Source organism: Takifugu rubripes, chromosome 19, assembly GCF_901000725.2.
Source record: "Takifugu rubripes chromosome 19, fTakRub1.2, whole genome shotgun sequence".
In the NCBI taxonomy this organism is placed as follows: Eukaryota; Metazoa; Chordata; class Actinopteri; order Tetraodontiformes; family Tetraodontidae; genus Takifugu; species Takifugu rubripes.
In genome coordinates this window covers 2,228,133-2,246,210 of record NC_042303.1, presented here as the reverse complement: position 1 = coordinate 2,246,210, position 18,078 = coordinate 2,228,133, and the positions used below count along the sequence as shown (strand labels likewise).

At 39.9% G+C, this 18,078-nt stretch overlaps 2 protein-coding genes across 3 annotated transcripts in view; one reads left to right on the top strand and one right to left on the bottom strand.

The window, feature by feature from the left end:
- The window catches only part of cenpp (centromere protein P), a 46,561-nt gene that overhangs the window by 22,939 nt on the left and 5,544 nt on the right, over positions 1 to 18,078 (bottom strand). The window lies entirely within an intron of this gene.
- Positions 4,994 to 13,757, top strand: LOC101080150 (mimecan). The gene is made up of 6 exons (XM_011613563.2): positions 4,994 to 5,268; positions 7,135 to 7,195; positions 8,588 to 8,752; positions 9,773 to 9,975; positions 10,414 to 10,506; positions 12,644 to 13,757. The coding sequence occupies exons 1-6, from the start codon at positions 5,119 to 5,121 to the stop codon at positions 12,812 to 12,814; spliced, it is 843 nt and encodes a 280-aa protein (XP_011611865.1). The 5' UTR covers positions 4,994 to 5,118; the 3' UTR covers positions 12,815 to 13,757.

Here is an 18,078-nt window from a genome sequence, read left to right as displayed (position 1 = left end):
ATCACACTTTCACCGAAATAAAATCAACCTAAACCACCCAGACCTGCAAAAAAAGGAACACCGCAGAAATCAGTGATGCTTCAGAGAAGCTCAGCAGCGGAAATGAACAACCCCTACCTCTACAATCAGCTGCAGTAATTGGAAATTTGAAAATAAACAGCAGTTACTGATATACGTTCAGTGAGTAGAACCAGTAGCAGACCTTAATTCAGATGTTTTTAAAGAGCAGTCCAATAAAAAGATGTCTTATCCAGATGTCCACCGCTGAGGACAGTCCTGGTCTTCTCATCACAGGTAGTGTGAAATGTTCAAGACCGCAGTGTTGCATGAAACGACATAATTACTTTAACATGAATACTTCCCAGAATTGGAACTATATCACACACACACACACACGCGCACACACACACACAACCTGGCCATCCAGGTGAGGTAGAAGAACATACGATTCATCAGACCAGGCCACCAAACCAGACGAGGCATCTGGTTTTGAAAGTGGAAAATGTTGCTAAATGCCTACACAAGCCCTTTAAATGAAGGGTCTACGATCCTATTACAAAAGTCTCCAAAAAGCAGACCTGGCCACCCATCCGTACCCAGCGGAGCCAACTGGAACCAGTCCCTAGACAGAAGTAAGGGCAACATAACATCTCTAACATCTTGCCGAGCAATCTGACCAAACCAACAGGAACCACACATGTCCAGTAAGTAAACAGCATCTCATCTATCAGCCCCGCAAAGATCTATTTACATTTCAAACTTACACGAATTGGCATGAACCAAATAGGTCCTCCCATTCTTATTCATTCATAAAAGCGGAGTGCGCTGTTTCACAATGGCCTATAGAAAAATGTGGCACTGGTCTGAAGAGGATGTCTGAAGTGTACGGGACAGCTCGGCTGTGCTGAAAGACACAAAGCTACCTTTGTCTTCAACGCTGGTGCTGTGGGCACAAAATAAAATGGCTGAAATTGAAAACAAACACGGTGTTCCTAAAGCTAGTGTGGTGGTCTCTGAGAGCAAGCTGCAATCATTCTGTTATAACCATCACATCATCCTCACATCCTCTGGGACTGAATTCCAAGGCTGGATGAATGGCACCATTTTAACCAAAGCTCAGCCCGACATAAGGAAAAACACTCTACAGTAAAGACTATAGGAAGGACGAATACTTGAGCTGGGCTCCGTTCTGAAACATTTAGCCAAATGGAAAATAGACTTCTAGTGCTACAGCCTAAGAAATAACTTTAATCTAATTTTGTCTCAATGACTGAAGCAACTTCGTGCAGTTTCTGCTGGAACGCCATAGGAGCGTGAAGATGAAGGTGACTGATAGAAGCACACGGCTTGACTTTAATTTGCAGACTTGATCAGCACAGGATTCATAATATGTCAGCCGTCATTCAATTTTGTGTGACTGGAACTTTATCTTAGTGACTTTGGCACTTTTTTTGCAGCACAAACAGCTCAAGACTGAAATTTCCCCCTGGTGGGGGTGCATCTGGGGCTAATTGCAGCCATTCCTTACTGTGTTTACATTTTCACTCACACCATCATGGAAAGTGCGTCGAGCTACCCAGAAGAAACCAGAGCAGATGGTACTTCCTGCAGAAATCTGAGAGTTAATCCGGTCCAGTGGGGGAACATAAATGCTGCCGATGCAACAACTAAGCCAAGATCTTCTAAGATCTTACACTGGACAACAAAGTAGTTGCTCATATTAGAAAATAGGACTGTTTCAGTCAAACCGGATGCCATCACATTAATCCGTTGAACTTTATTGGTTTATTTGGTACTTTTTGATGTTTAGTTTAGAATTCATTTCTAGTTTTTTAGTAAGTCCTGTTTATGCGTTTCCTCAAATCCTCTCTGTCTTTCCAACTCTCTTCTTTAAAATTCCAGTCGTAAAGTTTTAAGCCACTTTCAGTCTTTTCCCTCCACATTTATTTTTTTATCTTAAGACTTTACAGTAAAATTAAAAACAAGCAAATAGTGTATCTGCAAAAACCCAAAATGACCAACTAAAAAACAGAAAATGACAAATTTCTAAAACACTAAAATATTGCGCTCGGACCGAGCTGCAGCGGTTAAAGCGTCCAGTCTTGACGCCACACGCTTTCCACATATGGACTTGGGAATATTCTCCAATTCCTCTGCCTGTGGAGATCCTCTTATGGCTATTTTGGAGGTCATACTGGCCCGTTCTAAGGTCCTGAGCGCTCTGGATCTGGATTAAGTGGGTGGTTTGACCAGTGTTGCTGCTCCAGCTGCCCCCACTCTGCTTTACCACAGGGGTGATGCTGGGCAGATGATGAGCGGTGCCTGGTTTCCATCAAGCATGACATTTAGGATTAAGCCCAGAAAGTTAAATCTTAGTTTCATTGAACCAGACGATCTTGCTTCTCACTGTCTGCGAGTCTTTTCAGTGCTTTGTTTTACTCCAGGTGGGCTTCATGTGTCATTTACTGTAGCGAGGGTTCAGTCCGGCCAAAATGTGGTGTAAATTATATATAACTACAATTGTCTGAATGCATTTGAGCTACTGAAGGTTGAGGCCAACATTTTGGTTTGTGTTGTCTTAGATTTCATTTCTTTTCTGTCTCGTATAATTTGTAAATATATCATAAAGATTATGAGGTGGAGTAATATTCTGAAGTGGACTGTGGTCTGGTGGATACTGCTGCTACAAACGTTCTGTTAAACCCAACACAAATAGTCAGGCCACGGTCCGCCTGAAAAAAGGTGAAACCTTTGCTTCTACAATTACAAAAAAGTAAAATCGTCTCTCGAGGCTGTTTCTTTTTATTGTAAATGAGTCAGAAAATGTTATTTTTCACACTTTGTCAAAGACCATCATTCACCAACTGTGCATGTTGAAAGGCTGAGTCATATTTGGCCCATTTGACTGTAGTTTGTGTTTTAAACAGAAAAAGACAAAAGAAAAAGGAGCCACGGTGAGAAGCTGGCTGATGAATAGTGAGAGCGAGAGTGGCCAGAGGATCTGCAGCCTCCATTAGGTCACCACAGCACACTAATCTATAACAGACTTTAACGTCTTGGGATTTAAAAGTAAGTTGATTAACGCAATATGCATTTGGCAATATGAGGCGACTTTTTTTTTTTTTAAAGATAAAGGCTATTCATTTGCAACATTTTGCTGAATTGGCGAAAAAAAAAAAAAAAAACACCAGCTGATTCTTCAGCTATTGACTTTTTATTTTGCCATTTTATTATTAATATAAAATATAATATAAAATAAAATGGCAACAACAACACTTTCCTTTCACCTTTACTCGAAGATGTTCTGGTGGGACCACAAAACGAGCCAACATTGTTTAACTGCTGTTAAAAGAGCTGTATTAAACTGGTTTATGGCCAGTTTGGTTAGACATCCTCCAGTTTACTTACCTTTATGTACATTAGAGGTAATTATGAGGTTATGGATGACTACGTTTCATTTTGTCTCTCCTTGTCCTAAGTGATATTTAAAATTACTCTATTAACGTCGCTATGCTGATGACAAACAGTTATATTGTTGAAATGAAGTAAAACAAATATTAGGTGCAATTGGATAAGAAGACCGGTTGATGACAGGGGAATTGGGTATTTTCCTCATTATCTTGTAAAAGGCAGAACAACAGTCAAAAAAAAATCTTGAACGCTCGGCCAGGATAGAAAATTATTGACAGAAAAACATTCTCTGGGTTCTGGCCCTCATCCCGGAGTCATAAAAGCTCTAAAGATGTTCATAATTGCTAACACACCTGTCAGAGTCTGGGCTCATGTTCCTTGCTTATATTGTATTTCTTCTCCTCTCAACCACTGAAATAATTGCATGTTTTCTATTAGGCTCTAAAGAGCTCTGTCGATTTGTTGAGGACGTGCAGCTAGTAAGGCTGGGTCACTTGTCCCTCAAAACTCTTGGCCCCGTTGTGTTGGAAACCGTTCTCTAATGCACTACCGCCAAGACTCATTCTGATTAATTGCTGGAATTTACCATTTTTCACTTTTAGTATTCGTTGTGTGGTGGACTTAACAACTTTAGGGAGGTTCAAACATCTGATACACATTAAACAAAGTAAAAGCTTTCAGCAAACAGATTAGAAGAAACATGACATCTCCGCTGTGTTTTCTGTATCTTCCCAAATTATTCTGCACAGGGTTCAATCAGACCACTGAGAACTTGTTCACCTTTCTTATCATTTCAAAGCGTAGACCTTTACAATCTGGAAATGAATCAAATTCAGATCAAATGTTTGAATGCAGACAGCAGTTACTTGCACTTATTGCTTAGGGAACATGGAACATTATTGATGACTCATTGAAAACAATACATTTATAATTCTAACCTGAAAATGAATGCAACCCCAAATCATTTGTTGTGATGAGCAGCACGCACACCGACAATTGTCAACATGGAGTCAGCCATCTGATAGCTGTTCGTTGCTGTTTTCGACATTGAACTGACATTTTCTGTTTATGTACTCGAGACAAAATAAGAGTGTTTATTGTTTTGCCTACTGGAGAAGTTGTTTGCGTAGAAATAACATCCCTGTTAGACTTTACTGCTTTGTGTGAACAGTAATTAAGTTAGAAGTTATTTAATGAGGTCCAGAATTGAGTGTCTGACCAATAGGTTGAAGGGGAAACCATAGTTGAAAACTCCATGCGGTGAAAAAGGAATAATGAAACCTACTGTAGGTGGGTTAGTAGAAATCATTACTGAGTGGCCAAGTAGTGCCCGCAGACATTCCTCTTGACAAAGGATACTCACACTGTGGTTGTCAACCTTAAAAATTCTTGCTTTCTTTGCAGATTTACCAGGTTTAATATGCCTTTCACACATTTCACTGAACACCAACACTGCCCATATGTGCCTCTTTTGTCTGTCTTTGCCCGTGTGTTTGGCTTGTGGGTGGTCAGGAAAGGGTTAAGTGTTGTGCTCCATCAACAGTGCTTTAAGAGTTTGCTGCAGGCTACTGCTTCAGCCTTTAAATACAGTTATCTGACACATCCCAGCTGGGAACAGGAAAAGAGGCTGAACGGCTGAGCCACTCTCTAGCAGCGAGCCACAGTTCTAACCATCTAGTGCGGCAGCTTCACATTGCTCTGGACAGCATGAAGACTCTGGTAATAACCTCTCTGCTAGCAATGTGGCTGGTGGCAGCCGTTGCCTGGACATCTGCTTCTCGAGTAATAGCAAGATCTCTACCTGACAAAGACCTGAAAGGATACATCAGCGACCATTCAGAATCAAGGAGGGATGTGGTAGGAGCATCTTTTCTAACTTCACGCTTTTCTGCCACTGCCAAACATTTATGACAAAAAGTGACTTACTTGATCCAGAATTTGCAGATATTATTCAGCCAATGCACTGAAACTGACATCAGGTAAAACTAAACTTTTAACTCATAAAATCTGACCTTTGGCCAGATAACTAAGTTAAGCAGCCCATAACTAAAGTATAGAGTGCATTATTCAGCCAACTGTACAGTCAGTGGAGAATTCAAATATACTTAATGTGTATAAAATAAAACTGCAACAGCATAGAAACAGTTAAACAGGACAAGAAATTGCAGACTCAAGTGTAAGATCAGTGAATTACAAAGACATAAGGAATTTCTCAAAGGGTGCTAACATGTTGGAACCAATCAGGTGGATTGTTGAATAGCAATCAGGAATTGAAAAAACAGTCTAAAATAAAAAGTAATTAATAAACTGAAAGCCCCAACTCATTAATTTCTCACATTTTCAAAATATGCAATACTCAATCCAAGATTTCATATGAAAACGGACACTAAAGTGTTGCCATTCACCCGATAACAGCATCAGTGACGTTTAACAAAAATGGTTAAGCACGACCCCCCTGCAGTTAAAGGACTGTTCCACCAGAATCCCTTAGGCACAGAGGTCAAAGGCTAAGAATGCATCAAACTGAAAAGCCCTTCCCATTGGCCCACCTCAGGAAGCGTGGGCCTGCTCCAGTGTGCAGTGACAGACTGGCTACATGTTTACAACAGCCAAGGTCAGGTCAGACCCAGCAGCAACTCACGATGATGGAACAAAAAAAAGTATTATTGTCAGGGACAATGATGGCATAAATCTTATTTCTAAAAATCAAACAGCACTAATTCCAAAAGCTACCATGCTGTAATCTGCATCTGGGCCTCACATCAAATTGATGACAGCTGCTGTTAATATTGTAAAAAGTCAGGGTCCATTGACAACTTATGGTGAATTATTATGACTCAAATGTCAAAAGGACCCTGATAGAGCAACAATACGGAGCAAGAGTTTGAGCTGGCTGCATGTTAAAGCTTTTTGAGATCACAACTCCTGTGCGAGCTGGTGACCAAATTTGTGATATGTTTGGCTGCAAGCTACCATTTAACTGTGTGTAAAATAACTTTAGCTGTCATGGTGGTGAAGGTGGTTAAGATGTTATGAAGAACAGGTGCTTTTGAAAGATGGTCCCACATTGGAAATGCTCCAAAATCCAAACAAACAAGAGGGAAAACTGGTTCCAGAGTTGTAAAGTAAAGAAAACTGGTGCAGAGGCCTTAAAGTCAGCAGCAAAGATGGCACCCCGTGCCAAAAACCACTACGTAACCATCACAACCACAACAGTTTCTGTCGGGTGAGAATTTGGTCCATCTTTGAATACGGCACAGGTTTTTAGGCAGACATAGTCTAGAGAATACATATAGCTGGTGTTTTGGTCAATAAAAACAATGAGACGGTGTTTAAAAAATGGACCTAGTTGGTTATAAATGAATACCATAAACACAAATCATATCATTACCATAAAGTATAGTGAAATTAATTGTGTGGGTATTACTGCAATCTATGCATACCTCTCAAAGGACCAACAAAATTGAATTGAACTGTTGCTTTTGGATATACAAACCTGTGATTTTATTAACACATTACGTCTTTAATCAAACAACGAGATTCCAGGTTTAGCCAAGCGCAATGCTACAAAGATATTTCGACAAGTTTCAGGTCATCTGCAGAAAGTCTCTACCAAAAAGGGCTGTGGGTAAATGGAACAAGCCTCTTTCCAAAATTGCTGCCAGTCCAAACTTAACTCAAGTAAGGAGGGCTTTATTTTAAAAATGTTATGTTCTTCTGCAGAGAGAAGCCCCTCTCGAAGATGAAACCCCTATGAGCCCAATTGCAGGAGGAAATGGAACTGGTAAGTTTTGCTCACACACATACGGTAAAAATTAAGAGACCCCTGCAAAATTATTGGTCTCTGTGATTTTCTCTAAAAACAAACATTTCTATCAACTCGTTAACATTCATTTGAAAAGAAGGTGAAGATACCAAAAGAGGTTCAACTCAAAAAGTTCATATTCAGCTTTTTTTGATGGCCTGTGCGCATCTATCTTTTGCCTGATCACTTAGCGGAGGTTTTCAATGGTGATTAGGTCTGGGGATCGAGCTGGCCATGACAAGGTCTTGATCTGGTGGTCCACACCTTGATCGACCGACCTGCCTGTGTGGTATGGACCATTGTCCTGCTGGAAACGCCGGTCAGCTCAGTGATCTCAGTGTAGCACAGGTCTACTTTTGATCATGACACTTACGGACACGTTGGGAGGAGGGGCGATTTTTTTACGGTTTTGTTTTGTATTTAACGCGGTTGGAAAATCACGGTCAAATAATTTTTTCCACCATCCAATAAAAACCATTTAAAACCTGCATTTTTTTCTGTTTAGGTGTGTTCTTTGTCTAGCATTTTAATTTGTTTGATGATCTGAAATGTTCAAGTGTAACAGAAATGGGGAGAACACTCTTTCACACCACTGCATGTAGAGTTTCTGATTTTGGAAAATTTTGTAGTGGTCTCTTAATTTTTTCCAGAGCTGTATATAAAGAGTGAGAGAGACAGAGAGAGAGAGAGAGAGAGAGAGAGAGAGAGAGAGAGAGAGAGAGAGACAGAGACAGAGACAGAGACAGAGACAGAGAGAGAGAGAGAGAGAGCTTCTCTCCTGGTGAAATGGTCCCTCCCACTCATGGACTGTATGAATGCAAGTGCAAATGTTAAAATGGAGAATTGGAATGCAAAACCAAACTAAAAGAGAATTGTTCTGTATACTGCTATAGTCCATACATGGACACATAAGTGAGATAGACAGGCTGAAAATATGCAGATCAATTAAATGTTACATATTTTTTGCAGTTACAATTGCCATTTGACATTAACTGCTTTGGACTGAGTGAAAAAGCTGTTATGTATATTATGTATAAAATATTAAGAGAAAAGCTTCTTAGTGACTTAACTACCATATCAACATATTAGTGAGTTGATGTTTAGTGACATTAAACATGTGTTTATTGTTGGGGACATACAGCAATGTCGAGCTGAGCTGAATATGCGTTTCTGTAATCATTCGCTAGTTCCGTGCTCTTTATTTACTTCACCGGAGATGAATTATTGTTGGGTATTTTCCCCAAAATAAAAGCAAATTGTTTGAACTTGTTAGTCTGATTCAGAATGGAGCTAACAACACAAGTGCTAAAAGCATGACGATTGTGTTAAAAGCATGACGATTGTGTTAAAAGCATGAGGATTGTGTTGCAGACCTGCCGACATGCTTGCTGTGTGTGTGCCTGACTGGATCAGTGTACTGTGAGGAGGTCCTCCCACTTATGATGAGTGTTCCCACACTGCCGAAGGAGACAGCGTACCTGTACGCCCGTTTTAACATGATTGAAAAAATCAGCAACGGCGATTTTGCCGATATTGGTAAGATGATTTTTGTTCCATTATACATTATTTTTCATTCCGTCACTTGAAACTGATAAAGCCATGCTTCAGGGTAGCAAATACTCTTAATACCAACACACCAATTCCGTTTGACAAAACACTTCCTGTCATCAAAACCACAATTCTCATCTCGTCATATTTTATCTTACTATCTCAATGCTACTTTGTGTATCTACACAGCTTCAAGCCCATTTCTCGATTTCAAATGGAACCTGGTTAACGATAAAGCTGGAACAAATCACGAAATTGTTAGTGTAATGGTCATTTTACTACAGAAGTTCTTTTAATAATTATTTACACTATGTATTTAAAGTGACATATAACACAATTAGTGACAACTACACTGATGAACTCAGGAACAACATCCAGCAACTAATGTATAACTATGAACTGATTTTAAAACCATTGATGGATGGGTTGAAAATTGAAAGGATTGTTTGTTTTTGTTGCCAGTATAGATTATAGGGTTAACCTCGAGTGTATATTCAGAATATGATATAAGTACTGTAAATTTTCCTCATATATTAATTTCCTTGAAAGGTGCGTTATTATCAGAGCATCCTTAATGAGGGTATAATAAACTTGTTATTAGTTCATAAGTTAGGGCGCTGGTGGCTCAGTCTGTTGGGAACTGGACCGAGATGAAGGATTCGAGTTTCGAGTTCCGGTGCGGACCAAATACGGAAGGTTTTCTGGTAGTAGGGGGAGGTGCCAGAGCACTGCTGAGGTACCCATGACCAAGGTGTTGAATCAAGAAATGCTCACATAGGGCCCTAGAGCAAGTCATACAGGGATGGACCCCGCCTTCGTCCCCAAAAGGGACAAAGCGGCCAAGAAGACGAACAAACAGAAATAACTCGCTAATCAGAGACAAAGAAGAACCTTGATTAAGTAAAGTAGATTAAATAAGACAGTGTGCTTAATTTACAGCCTTGGAATGTTAAGAACGAAGGAAACAAACATTGTTTTAACTCTGTCCTCCACTGCATCTATCCACAGTGACTCTGAAGAGGATTGACTTGACAGGGAACCAGATTTCTGAGATTGAGGATGGGGCCTTCTCTAAACTAACCCTTCTGGAGGACCTGAATCTCTCTGAGAACCGACTGGTCAAACTTCCGATGCTTCCAGACAAACTGACATACTTTAATGCCAACAACAACCACCTCAAAACTAGTGGTGTCAAAGCTAATGCTTTCAAGGTACACACTTAAACCATAACTTTACATGTGAAAGTCCATTTGATCCTTTAAGATCCAATAGTGGACTGCCTCCAAAAATAGGAAAAAACATGTTATAGCCAACATAACAAAACATCATTAAACTATTTAGGCGAATGCAGAAAAGGTTTCACAATTTATCGTATCTGTAAAGCTAAACTTAAGTAACTACAGGATATCTGTTCAAAAAGCCACTCAAAATGAAGAGACTCAGAACCAGAACCAGAATGGGATTTACTGGACGTGTCTGCTAACATATGAGGAATTTGACCTTTCATTTTTGCAAATATCAAGAAAATGGGCTAAACTCAGCAAATACTGGCTGTGTCACACTGTTATAAAAGTTACATATCCTCTAAACATCTCCAAACACAACCACTTTTAAGACTGAATCTAATTTAATCTTGATCTGTCTCCCAGAAAATGACCAAGCTGCGCAACTTGCTGCTGGCGGACAACCGGCTAGAAGCCGTCCCATTCATCCCCGACAGTGTTCGGATCGTACACCTACAGGTTTGAATCACAGTTCAAAGAGCTACTTTCAACATTTGTATGGTCTCTATTATAACTAATTTTTGGCAAAAATGCAATACTGTTTTCAAGCAAACTTCAAACAAACCAGACTAAGGATGCAACAAGAGTCTCCAAATGTAGAAAAATACAATCTCCCTTGTTCACTGCAGGACGGCTGAGTTTAGGATCTTTAAAAAACACACGCACACACACACTTAACATAATGTTGCAGAATTGTGGGCTATAAATTTTGGACTGGCGCGAACAAAACCTCCGAACAACTCAACACTGGTGATGTGGACTGGTGTAAGTATTTCATGTTATACATTTTCTCCTAGCATGTTTAACACTGAATTTAACAAAAATGTTTAAAAATCAGAATGTAGAGTAATTTTTTAATCGATTTAAAGTTATTTTGCTGTTTTTTGGTAATGTTATTGTTGGGTTATTGTGCCATATTTGCTGAAGTAGATACAAATCACCACAATAAACCATTTGTTAAGTTAATACCCTCAGTCGTTGCGTCATTAGCTAAACAAAAAGACTTCTTCTAGCTGCATATAACGTAAAGAAACTGCGTGTATTGCAACATTATCAATAAGAACTGACCCCTGCTGTTGTGCAAACTCAATTAAAACACTATCCGCAAATGTGTTTCCTAAATTATTATTAACATTGATTTTTTTCTTCTCTGTTTTCTTTGACAAGAACATTTGGACCAAACAAGATCAGAGATGCTCAGGAAACGCAGCTGTTTAAATAAAGGTTTAGTAAAGGTTTGCACGTCCAACCTATGTGCTTTAACCTCAGTTTATCTCCACTTACTTTTCCCATCTCTATGTTTTTCTCCATTATATTTTAAAATGAACAAGTATGTGTAATTTTTTTTTTTTACACATTTCAACAAAAAACTTGACATGGTGGAGCCTCAACCTCAGCTGGGACGCCATAGCTGACAGATTTCAAGCAGATCAGATTATCAGTGCTCACACTCTTTGATTGCTGGATTGTTAATGTTTATACATGAATATTATTATCAATAAAGGTCCAGCGAAAGCAAATGGAAGAAGTTTCGCCTCTCCGTGGGTTCAGGGGAGAGGGGAAACGTCTTCCAGTTGCTTCCATTGATCCAGTTGACTCTTTTTTCAGACCATTGTGGATTAATACGAGCTGGATGATTGGGAACCTACGTGGACATATGTGAATATATTGTTTCCTTGTTTCTTTTTCAAATAAATGAGAAAATATGTTTTTGTGTGCTTTTAGTATTTAATCCAAAATGCAAGACTATGTTGTACAATGTTGAAGTATAGTAATGCTTTGTGTGTATTTTACATCTAAAGCATGCCAATTAGCCCTAGAAATCTATTTTTTATTTATCCTCAATGGGCTTCTTCGTGAATGATTAAATTGTATAGTATAAAAATAGCTAGGCATATGATAAATATAAGAGAAACTATAGAACATGTAGCTAGATGTGCAAACGCAATGGCTATAAATTGACATACTCCAGACAAAGGAATGCATCACAACTATGAAATCGTCTAACTTGGTCAAACATGTCTTCCATAGATAAAGTAGTTGTCAGGCACAATCGCAGGTACAGCCTGAACACTCTGGTTAAGATGTGCTCTGTGTATTTGACCAAAACATGTTGTATTGCGCCACATCATACTCAGCCCCACTTCTGTCACCTCCAAAAAGCTGTTTTAAACACCTCACCTTCAAGCCACTTTGTCCCTTGCAGCCTTCCTTTTCCCAACCCAGCTCATATTTATGCTATAAAATATTAAATCCTTTCACCTATTCTTTGGGATCGTGATCCCATGACCAGGGAGTTGCCATTCTCCGTCACATTTCAAATGGCTCCCGATATGACGCACTGAAATTAATTTAAAAGATGCCAGAAACCACAGGAGAACAAAAAGCTTCAACCATTGTCAGTATTGTAATCCCCTGAAGGCAGATATACTGTAGGACACGGCTGTCAAACTGCAGTAAAATAACCATACGACACATTCAGCAGTCTTAAAAGTCCTAATTCTAGCCTCAGCTAGAACTGACTGGGAGACATGATAATAACGTCATGATTGTTATTACTGTTAATCCCTAAGTCTCTTCTTTTCTTCTCTTTCAGAACAACAACATCACTGAAGTCAACGTTAACACCTTCTGTAAGTCCAATGACACATACTACCTACGGCCAAGCCTGAGTGAAGTCCGTCTGGACGGTAACCCGGTGATGCTGTCCAAGTACCACGACAGCTTCACCTGCATGAACGTCCTGCCTGTTGGAAAGTACCGCTGAGTAGGCAGTATTTCTTTAAGAGAGCACTGTTGCTAAAGGAGGGTTTTTCCATAACAAATGCTGAGGGAATGAGTGACATTCTAAAAAAACAAAATTCTGGGAAACGCTACAAAACTTTCCTCCCAATCTCCAGCTTGTCAGGTCAAAATGCAACGACGTTTTCTATTTCCATTTTCTGATGAAAGAGACGCACCAGGCATCTGCATATTCCCATCATTAACGGCATTAAATCTGGCCAAACCCACCTGAATTTTTCAAGCTTGCCTTTATATAGCAAATCCATCCTGGTAAACCCCAAATTTCAGCAGACAACGCAGATGAAATGTCATAGATCTCCTACAGTTGCAGATGAACCAAATGGTCCATTTGGATGAATGAGAACCATGTAAAGCACATCTACTACAGTCCCAAGTCAAAAGGAGTGTTGCTTCCAGGTTTTCACAGTCAAAAATAGTGTAAAGTAGAATTTCTGGTGAGACAGACCTTGTCCGTTTGTGTAGATATCAAGATAAATACATTTCTACAACAATGTTTTAGGTATATTTTTGGTAAATGTAACTAGTTATAACATCTCCGGTATTGATTCTGAACACAGCAGACCAGAGTAACAGTGTTACAGTCCTGGCACAGTTGGATCACCAGAGAAATCTTCAAATTTCACTTGGATATAAAGACAATTCCAATTGTAAAAGATGCGATAAGCAGATGAATTCAAATGAAACTGAATGTCCTGTAATGAGCATTACTGAGGGGCAGCGAAGTTCCACTTTAGAACAAATAAGTGAAATTCAGGTTATCTTTGAGGTTAACAGATTAAAAATATTCAGTGTTTAATGTAAAACGTGCTTTTATAGTTGAAGTGAGGCTTCCTCGTTACGTGATTGTGTGAACTGATTGCATCTTTAAGAAATACTGCATTAAAAACTTTTGCATTTTACTAATATTTCCATATTATGCTTACTTTACTTAGCTCTAGTACAAACTGGGATTAATATGTCTCTGTACTATAGTAATCAAAATTACCTGTTATTTTGTTTGCTTTTAAAATGTAACTCTTCCAATAGTTTAACAAGTACTTACTGATGTGAATAAAACATTAGTGTACAGCAAGATGTGTATGTAACATTGTTAATGTTATAAGATATTTTAATAAAGTTTAAATCTTTAATTAAACTTGGTCAGTCTTTACGCTGTGTTCCAGACTCAGTTGAACTAATTACAGTGTTTCCTGATGACCAAAGTTTGGTTTATACGAACAATAAATTGCTAGAAAAAGATAATCCCACCTGTCTCCTTACCCAGGCTGGTTGGCCATATTCCAAAATGGTATTCCCAAGAATCCTGTGATACTGTGAATAAATTGCTTATATATACAGTATGTATACCTAACATCACAGTTGTATAACTAACGGAGGAGAAATTAGCCAAATGTTACCAAGGGCTGCAAAATTGATGGTGACATGAATAAATAAACTTTTTGAAATGTACTTTTAATAAGAAAATGCTACTGGATATACTTCAGGTACTGCAGCAGGATACAGTTCATACCAACTAGCATAGGTAACAACTCTCCCTGTTTCTATGGATCTGAAGGAACGCCGTGCCAGGGAGCATAGGTGTGTCGGCTCCAAGTGTGATTTAGTGCATCATTAACAATTTGCACTGGTTTGTGGAGTCTGAAATAAGATTGTTGAGCTGGTCCAGAATGCTGCTGTTCAGGTGTTGACTAGAGACCACAGTAGTCCAGTCTTGGCTTCTCTACGTTGGCTGCCTGTTAAATTTAGAGATTTCAAAATCCTCCTCCTCACATATACGGCGATTCGTGTTCTCGGTGAACTTATAACTCCTGATCATCCAACCAGAGCACTGTTCTCTCAAAACACAGGTTTACTTGTAGTTCCTATGGGTCCCAAAAGTGGCATGGGGCAAAGGCTTCAGCCCCCAGTCTGGAACCCGGGAGGCAGACTCAGCACCAGTGTTTGAAACCAGAGTTTTTGACAAGGCTAATCAGACAAGGCTCTGTTGCTGCTCCTAGTTCTGTAAGGACAGACACGGACACCTTTGATTTAACACAATAGTAGTTGATACTCAACCCATGAAAGTTATAATTTTCCTATCAGCACAATTTTGTCCTGATAAATATCAAAGACAAGTTTGACAATCTGGGGACGACATTATGAACAGTCAATGACGATGGACCATTCATGCCTCTGTTTGGAGTCACCTCCACCGGGATTGTGGGAGGTCCCAAAGAAGACCCACCAGGGCCTGGGGAGAACATGCAAACACAGTTCCAGGGGATTCAAATCCAGACCCTTATTGCTGTGAGCCCACAATGCTAACCAGCGCTCCGCCGTGCCTCCGGAAGTCAAGTTATTGACAACTCTACTGCACTGTTACACAAAATGGATCGGATACCTTTCTGGAATCGATGATCAATAACCTCATCAGCCTCAAAAAAGACTTAACGGTATTAGGCATAAAAGCTGAGCAACAGCCAAACATTCAGTCAGGGTCCCTATGAGGTTGGACAAAGTTTGCGTAAACAGACTGAACAGTAAATAACATTAGTTCAAGTCAGAACAAGTGGGCAATCTGAAGGGAACCATTTTGTTAATCTCCAATTTTTGATGATTCAACAACCCATTTAAACAATGTAAAAAAAAATACCGTATTTTCTGGACTATATGTCACTCCGGAGTTTAAGTCGCACTAGCCAAAAAATGCATAATAAAGAAGAAAAATAGATATATAAGTCGCACTGGACTATAAATCGCATTTTGGGGGAACATTTATTTGATAAAATCCGAGACCAAGAACATACATTTCATCTTGAAAGGCAATTAGCATGGATTAGCAATAGGGTTACGGTATGCTAACGTAACAAATTCAGCTACATGACCCACAACGAACTGAGTACGTGTCTGCTTTGTTAACGTAAGATATTAACAGTTATTCAGATAACTATAGCATAAAGGACATCCGAGCAAGTTTACTAAACAATCAAGTCTAACTCCATAGACGAAGCACCGCTTCTTCTTCTGCGTCGCTAAAGGAACACGTTCCTCAGGTACACACGCCTAGAGCGCCCTCTTGTGATTGTCAGTGTGAAAATAATGAACATGTGAAATTCTGTAATAATGTATTTATTTAAGTCGCTCTGGAGTACAAGTCGCACCCCCTGACAAACTTTGAAAAATAAGTGCAACTTATAGTCTGGAAAATACGGTAAATGTTGATAAACTGCTTGTTGATAAAGGCTCGGATGCGAGTTACAAAATCATTAAATTAGAAGCAACGGAAAATCCAGGATGGAGGAGGAGCAGAAACCCATTCGAGAGTGGACAACCCGAAGGTCCAGGGACAAAATGGACATCGCCTGACCCAGGATCTGACCCAGACATGGGACTTTTAAAGAACTACAATGAATCCTCCCTGTGCGATCCATGATGTCCTTGCAGGTTTATTTATTTTATCTACCACTGACTATGAGGAAGGAGCCAGATGGCAGGCCATTTGAAATCTGGCAAGAGCAACGTGCACATTACTGTGGACATGATCTGAACAGCAAAGAGAAAACTGCTAATGAATTCTGTAGAGACCAAAGAGGAATAGACAGGTTTCAGAAAACAAAGCTGTGGGGCTGCTCATCCCCCTTTTCCAAGTGGGAGCCCACTTTACTGTCACCCATACTGAACACACAATATTGATAAGATATTTCACAAAAGCTGTATTTCACTTTAACATGGCTCTGCTTCATCATGCCTGCGGATTTGGTGTCCAGCTGCATCATCTCTGCCGTCAAGCAGGAGAGAAGCAGGAGATTACTTCATAATTTATGTTGGTTTTTCCCCCCCATTCTCTTCATTTTTTCAACCAAAGTTGGGACGACGTGTTTCATTCGATCGCAGCTGTACAGCAAATGGACCAAAGTAGATTAAAATGGCCGAGAGACGTTGAACCAGCAGGAGAGGCTCATTTATTCCCGACACAATCAATCTGGCGATATTTTAAAAACAAACAAGCACATAAATAAATAACTGAGTAACAAACTACCGTCTTCTATGAAGCCGTGGTCGCCTCACGTCGACAGTCGTCAAATCAGATCAACCCCAAGTGAGCAACCTTGAGCTTGGTTCCAAGTGATAGACCTGACTGACTGACAGCTACTGAGGGATAGCAAAGGATTTAAATGTCATTTAAATTCCAGTCACATACTTTAGTAGCACAAACATCCACTGTATTACATGGCCGTCTGCCAGAATGGAAAGTTTGTGTCAGTGTCTATATGTAGAGACATTTAACATCTGTCCCCAGTGGAAACATAGCGTTTGGTAGTTGGACACGTGCCTACAAATGTCTGCGGTATTTAATTACAAGGTAGCAAACCTTCATCTGCCATTTTGTAGTTGACTCTGACTGGCCGATTAATACTGTGGTCAAGAAGCAAAATCTTTGGATTCCTCGAAGTGTTGTGCAGAAATTCTCCCGTCTTTTGGAGCTCGTCCTTCGGTTTGAGTGCACATTTGTGCTTGTGTGGTAAATGCATGGAAATGGCCATAAATATAAACTTAAAACGAAAAAGTGAGAGATTTTTATTTCTTTGTTGTAACAATGATCCTCAAATGGTGCCACTTTCGTATGGAACATGCCTTTGTGGGATCAGCAGCAGAGACGAGGGCCCATGAAATACTGGACGAATAGGTCATAGGAATGTGTCCTCTACCTCCCCAACACTAGGTGGCGATATGCGTCTGTTCAGCTGGTTAATAACGTCCCATTCTGTCCCATAATAAACAACTGGGCATCAGCATTTTAAACAACAGGAAGAAGGATAATGGTACAGATTTCTTCATCTCATAGGTCATGCACATGGTATTTATTGTGCCCTCCCTTCTTCTGCCACTGACTTTCTTGGATAGTTTTGTTCCGGGGGGGTCACACACCAGGTCTGTGGAGCATGTGCACATGCGTTGTCTAGTTTAACGCTAGGGATAGGGCGAGCACCCATATCAGTGGGACTAACAGGTACTGTACGTACATGTCTTTGCGTTGTCCAGTGATGGTCAGACTGGGGAAATAATTTGGTTTTTAACGCGCCATGCAGAACTACTGACTGTTGAGGAACGGCGCCCCAATTTTTTACCAGTGTTTGTCACCAGTCAGCCGGTGCGATTGTGTTGGAGCCTGACGAAGCTCATTTTACAAGAGCTCGATGGAGTTAAGGTCAGGACTGCTGGCAGGTGCGACGATATGGGACCGTC

What these genes read in the sequence shown, in the direction of transcription:
- LOC101080150 (XM_011613563.2), top strand. Translation starts at nt 5,119, where the DNA reads ATGAAGACTCTGGTAATAACCTCTCTGCTAGCAATGTGGCTGGTGGCA. An exon ending in CAGAATCAAGGAGGGATGTG is followed by an intron (nt 5,269 to 7,134) that starts GTAGGAGCATCT and finishes GTTCTTCTGCAG; the next exon opens with AGAGAAGCCCCTCTCGAAGA. An exon ending in TTCGGATCGTACACCTACAG is followed by an intron (nt 10,507 to 12,643) that starts GTTTGAATCACA and finishes CTTCTCTTTCAG; the next exon opens with AACAACAACATCACTGAAGT.